The sequence below is a fragment of a genome, unplaced genomic scaffold (assembly GCF_019419815.1).
Source record: "Pyrus x bretschneideri cultivar Hongxiangsu unplaced genomic scaffold, Pyrus_bretschneideri_v1 Contig143, whole genome shotgun sequence".
NCBI lineage: Eukaryota > Viridiplantae > Streptophyta > Magnoliopsida > Rosales > Rosaceae > Pyrus > Pyrus x bretschneideri.
Window position 1 is genome coordinate 116,865 of NW_025999439.1, and position 5,509 is coordinate 122,373.

General features: G+C 37.0%; 1 protein-coding gene across 4 annotated transcripts; it reads right to left on the bottom strand.

The window, feature by feature from the left end:
• Positions 1–364: 364 nt before the first annotated feature.
• Positions 365–4,167, bottom strand: LOC103940316 (protein ABCI7, chloroplastic). 4 transcript variants are annotated; one of them, XM_009350406.3, is made up of 5 exons: positions 4,014–4,167; positions 3,421–3,505; positions 2,321–3,344; positions 1,075–1,334; positions 365–873 (listed from the first exon to the last, which is right to left on the bottom strand). In XM_009350406.3, the coding sequence occupies exons 3-5, from the start codon at positions 3,185–3,187 to the stop codon at positions 552–554; spliced, it is 1,449 nt and encodes a 482-aa protein (XP_009348681.2). In that variant the 5' UTR covers positions 3,188–3,344; positions 3,421–3,505; positions 4,014–4,167; the 3' UTR covers positions 365–551. The 4 variants fall into 4 exon arrangements, with proteins under 4 accessions (XP_009348681.2, XP_009348682.2, XP_048436047.1 ...); XM_009350407.3 differs by having other exon boundaries at positions 4,018–4,166; XM_048580090.1 differs by having other exon boundaries at positions 3,961–4,103.
• Between the last annotated feature and the right edge of the window lie 1,342 nt (positions 4,168–5,509).

Here is a 5,509-nt window from a genome sequence, read left to right on the forward strand (position 1 = left end):
TCATCTCCAAACTAATCATGTGTTTTTACGGTTTATACTTTCAGTTTTTGGTCAGTCAATCGGTTGTTCCACATGTCGCTGCGGGTGGAAAATATGTTCGTGCTTCGGAGATAGCCGGAGATGGTCTACTGTTTCAGTGCTGTATTGCTGTCAATGATTTGATGCTCTTAAAATTGTTGGAGATCTAGTCAGTCTCTGAAACCGAGTGTATTCTACTACGGAAACAGATGAGAAAAATTAGTACAGGGAAGTGTTACCAAATTGAAACAGGTAAAACTCAGAACATTATTCAAATTTACGCTGAATTCGCATTGTTGCAGAAAAATGTATTTGCCTAAGTGCTAATAAAACATGGTATCTCGAATGACGTAAAACATCGGTTTCAATTGCTGATGAATAGACAACTCTGATACAACAGGAACCATTCTACATTGACAAAATTAATCTAATGGAGCACAAGCGTTCGATAGTTTCAAACAAGACCAAAATTTATTTGATTTTCAATGAGAATTAGAATGCCTGTAACCGACAATCAGTGCTAGAACACCCAATTATGCGGATCCTGTATCAGTAGTAGGATCCAACAATTCTCTAATTCGATTTTCCACGTTCCTTTTCATCCAATTATAAGGTAATCTCTCAATCACCTCTGCACCAAAGGAAAAGAGGAGAGCCTTTCTCGCTGCCTCTACATCGATGCCACGTGCCTGGAAATAGAAGAGCTGGCTTTCTTCTAGGTCGCTGATTGCACATCCATGGGAACACTTGACATCGTCAGCAATAATTTGAAGATTCGGTTTGACATTTACAGTTGCACGAGGTGCAAGAAGAAGACTTCTTGTCAGCTGCCCACCGTCTGTTTGCTGAGCATATCTGCAAATTAAGAACAGATTTTGTGACGCTATGAGTGAGCAGCTAACATCAACGATACAAGTAAGAAGCCTCAAAAGTTCATTTTCTTGGTTAAGAACTAAAACATAAAGTCTACGTTTCAAGAAAATGGACACAAAGTGCTTTTGAGGCAAAATTTAACAAGTTCCCGGTAATCTGGGCAGTGAGATGAAAGATATTTACTTGTTAACCCTTATGTTCCCATCAAAAACAGCTTGGCCTAGAGAATGAGACACGATGCATTTGTGAAGTTGTCTGGAATAACCCCGTGGATGGTCCAGGACTACACTACTATGCAGATCGTGTGTTTGATCACCGACAGACAATTGCAGTGTTGATAACTCGGTGACTGTGTCTGGTCCCAGTTGTTGAACATGGAGATTATGCCTGCTCAATTTTCCACCAGTACTAACCTCCACAAGCTCATATGTACTAGCTGATTCCTGAAAAGCAATCAACTTTATAAATTTGATGCAACAGGAACTGCATGATAGATAGAGGGATAGAAGTTTTTTATCAGGTATGGGCCACGGGCAGTGACCAAAGTTGAAAGTTCATTTACAAAGTAAGATTCTAAATGTTATTCATAAACCTTACTGAGAATAAAGCGCATTACATCATGTAGAGCTTAGCAGACAAATTTATCTCAACTTTAAAGTTATCCATAACGGAAAGCAATTTCACTTTCATTATGTACAAAATTTCAGAGAAAGCCAGGTATCAACAACTTTGATTGTAATCTTGCTCTTCTCTAAAGTTTAAGGGTACATATTGATCTACCATACTCTGGGTTTCTCAGTCTTATCGGGGCCAAATCACATTTTATAACATGCTTAATTATATCTACCTGAAGATGAAAGCTACAAATTGTTTTTTTACCCCTTATTTTGTTGAGAAATACAACTTTTACTATGGGTCTCCTATCTTGGCATGCTTTTTTCTTATGAAACTTTAAATTTCCACTTATGATCCTGTTCCATTATTATCGAGGACTTTCCTCTTCCTAAGGTCACTCGGAAATTGAGAGCTAAGGATAGGAAACTTTTTTATAACTCAAAATAAAAATCAAATCATAAAGGAAACTGACTGCAATGTATTTTTTCAAATAACTAGTAACAAACTTGTTTTAATATAATGAACTAGTGAACCCCTTACGCATCAGCTTATAAAAAGGTTTCTCATGCACTCCGCAAGCTATCAAATGTTAAGTAGATCATGTTAAATAGATAAACCCTGATAAATTAGATGCACATCTAAATTTATAATTTATTAGTTTTTTGCCCATTGTTGCCTTTGCAAAGCTAACAAAAAAAGTACCTAACTCTCATTTGTAAAATATCCTTACAGATATCCAAGCATCAGATACAAAAGTAAGCAACCCATGAAACATCTATCACAAAGAAGCAAAGAGAGAAAGAGAACAACTAACCTGACGGACCCAAGTCCACTTTATATGGGCAGCATTCAGAGATTGATTCTGAACATAGGAATGCGTAACTTTTCCTCCTTCTCCAACCACTACCTCAAAAACAGAATTTGTCCAATAACACTTGTTGCCATCCCCACCCAAGAACTCCTCAATTATACCAATCTCCCCTCCCTTCTCCACCAACACAAGCACCCTTGGATTCGCTAACGGCAGTTTATTTGACCCCTCATCACTGCCCTCGTTTGCAAAGTACCGCAGATAAACTGGAGCCTCTACACGGCAGCCAGAAGGTACATAAATCACAGTTACATCTGGAGCCCCGATTCCATTAATAGACCAAAATAAGTCTCCTGGACAACTACTAGACACAAACTCAGACACCCTTTCCATAACGGTCTGTTCTGACAGCTGCTGAAAGCTACCCACATAAACCCCATCCGGCAATTCTCTCAAATTTGAGAAACTTACGACAAACCCATCAACTATAACCAGATTTGGAATTTGTGTATCTTCCAAAATGCTTGAAAAGGTCGGAGGGTGAGAGATTGGTTGGATTTGGGAGTTCTTGATGAAGGAGGTGTCAGTGAAGCGAAAGGGCTCATCTTTGCGAGACGGCCATGGGGTTGAGAGGAGGGCCTCAGAGGAAGAGTCTCTGAGATTTTGTAAAGGTAAAGGAGATGAAGTATAAGAAGGTAGTGAATCTTCAAGAGCTTCAGCTAGTTGTAGAACAAAGGGGTCTGATAAGGCGAGTTGTGAAGTTGGAGAAGCTTGAGTTGAGACTCTGAGTTTTGTTTTAGGGGTTTTGGGTGTAGAAAATAAAGGTACCGGAGGTCTTTGAATGTGGGTTGTGAATGATATGGCCGCCATGGACAGTAGGCTACGAATACTAAGAAAAATGCTGAATGTTGTTACTAAACAAGGGGTGGGTCGAACTTTAAAGCCAATTTTCCTAAGCCGAAAGTTTGTCTCAAAGCTTGCGTAGAATCTCCTTCGTTTTCATGCCACGTCCCAGGTTGTATGGATCCTGTGAAAACAGGTGAAATACTTATTTCTACATCTTCAACTACATTCTCAATTACAAAACGCAAGAAGTTACTAACCTGTCTTTCCAAAACGGAAAAGCTAACAAGCCACGAAATTGCAAGGATGAAATCTGAAATCATTCAACTAAAAGCCAAGCCACATCTACAAAATTATACAAAGATCAATAACAAAAAAGTATATTTCATAATTTATAAAGCTACGGCTCAAAAAACATTAATTCAATCCTTTAGTGTGTGTTTGGATGACAAATATTGCAGTGAAGAGGAAATTTAGATGTGGAATTAAGCAAATACGAAATCGTGCCAATTTTCTTTCGGGCATTCCATCGAACACCATGGAGGCACACAAATCCTTATAAGAATATCAGAAACAACGCCTATGTAGGCAGCAATTGGAGAATTGCAACAATAAACAGTAAATCTCAGCTTAAAGTTTACTCATCCAAACGTTACGCTATATTACAGTATAGGAAAAACCAATTAAGTCCCTAATTCCCAAATTCATATATCACAATTTAGAAAAAGAAAAAAAAGAAAGAAATTGGATGACAAGAGGAAGAAGATGAAGAATTTAAACGACAAGAAGTAGGAGCCTACTATGTTCAACTGTTGGATTAGAGAGAAGAGGAGGAAGAAGAAGAAGCACGTACGTACGGCTTACAAATTACAAAGGAGCGAGCAGAAAGAGGAATGGCGCGCGCCTCGAATCCCAGGCTGCAGTTGCTGCCTGCTGCTCCTCTCAATCTGCTTTTGTTATCACCTAAAACGACAGCGTATGGAGTTGCCGCCGCCGACGGTCTTACGATGCCATCCTGGCCGTTCACCAATATTTGTATTTTTTTGTTTTTAATTATTTTATTTTTTAATTTTTCCGAACCAAGTCGGAAAGACGTGCTCTTCTCTGTGCTACACCCAAATATGAGCGGATTCAGTATGGTTATCAGATCAAAATTTTCGTATCAATTGCTGTACCAAATTTTTAGTTTGGCAAAATCTATTACCATTATCATACTAAAAATTCAATATATCAAAATTAGGTATGCCAAATCGTTTGGTTGATATGATATAAGAATGGTAATTGTCATTTTGTTAAACATATATATTTATAGCACATTAGACATAGTTATGGCATGGTAATTGACAACATCATCTTGTTTGAAGACATATTTGTGACGCTTGGCAATGGTAAACCCAATTATTTTTTACTTACAACATTCACATAGCACGTACTCCTTCCATATTACAAGAAGGTTTATAAACCCAATTAACCTTAAAACAAAACCAATTATCAATTAACAAAAATGGATGAGTGTCGAGTTGACGGCGGAATGGGAACGTGTTCAGAGAGAGAACCTGAGTTACTGAAGGGTTACTTTTCTTTCTTTTTGTTTTGTTTTGTATTTTTTTTTTCTGTCATTAGTTAGGTCGGGTGGGGGGGGGGTGGAGGGAATCCAACCAAACATATATTATCGATAATATTATATATATATATATATATTTTTTTTTTTTTCGTTTTCACAATGTTATATAATTTATAAATTCTATATTATTATATTTTTCAATACAGTACGATAATATCGTGGTAATGGTATGATGTGAAATATTCTAGCACTCAAATTAAAACTCTCTATGATTGTAGTATATGAAAGTAGAGATCGTTTTAGGCCGGGGATTAGAAGGGATGCTAATCTACTCAATTTAAACTCTAAATCACTAAACTAGACTCAATAACAGAAAACTAGACTCTTATGACTCAAAACAAACTAGAATGACTCAAAACAGCACAAAATAATCAAATAGACTCAAACTAAATACTAAGGACTACGTTCAACGAACTCTAACTTTAACTTAACTCAAAATATTAAAAGACACAAAATTGGACAGATTCTAACTAAACGACACAACCAATTAAAGGGGGATTGAATTTTGAATGAAATTAAGGTAAAAACAAGCAGATTGTAAACTTAAACTTAGTTGCACGAAATTGGGGTGAACGGATGGGTGATAAGCTAGCTAAAGGGTCTTTCTCCACACATGACACATATGCATATAAATTGATTTCCAGTTATTATTCCTTTAAACCATGAATGACAATGCCCCAAATTAGTCGTGAAAAACACAAATTAACTTTCAAATTTTCCTAAAT

Coding starts and splice junctions, on each gene's coding strand:
- LOC103940316 (XM_009350406.3), bottom strand. CDS start 3,187: ATGGCGGCCATATCATTCACAACCCACATTCAAAGACCTCCGGTACCT. Junction 1,335..2,320: donor AGTGGACTTGGGTCCGTCAG/GTTAGTTGTTCT, acceptor ATTGCTTTTCAG/GAATCAGCTAGTACATATGA. Junction 874..1,074: donor GGGAACATAAGGGTTAACAA/GTAAATATCTTT, acceptor CTTAATTTGCAG/ATATGCTCAGCAAACAGACG.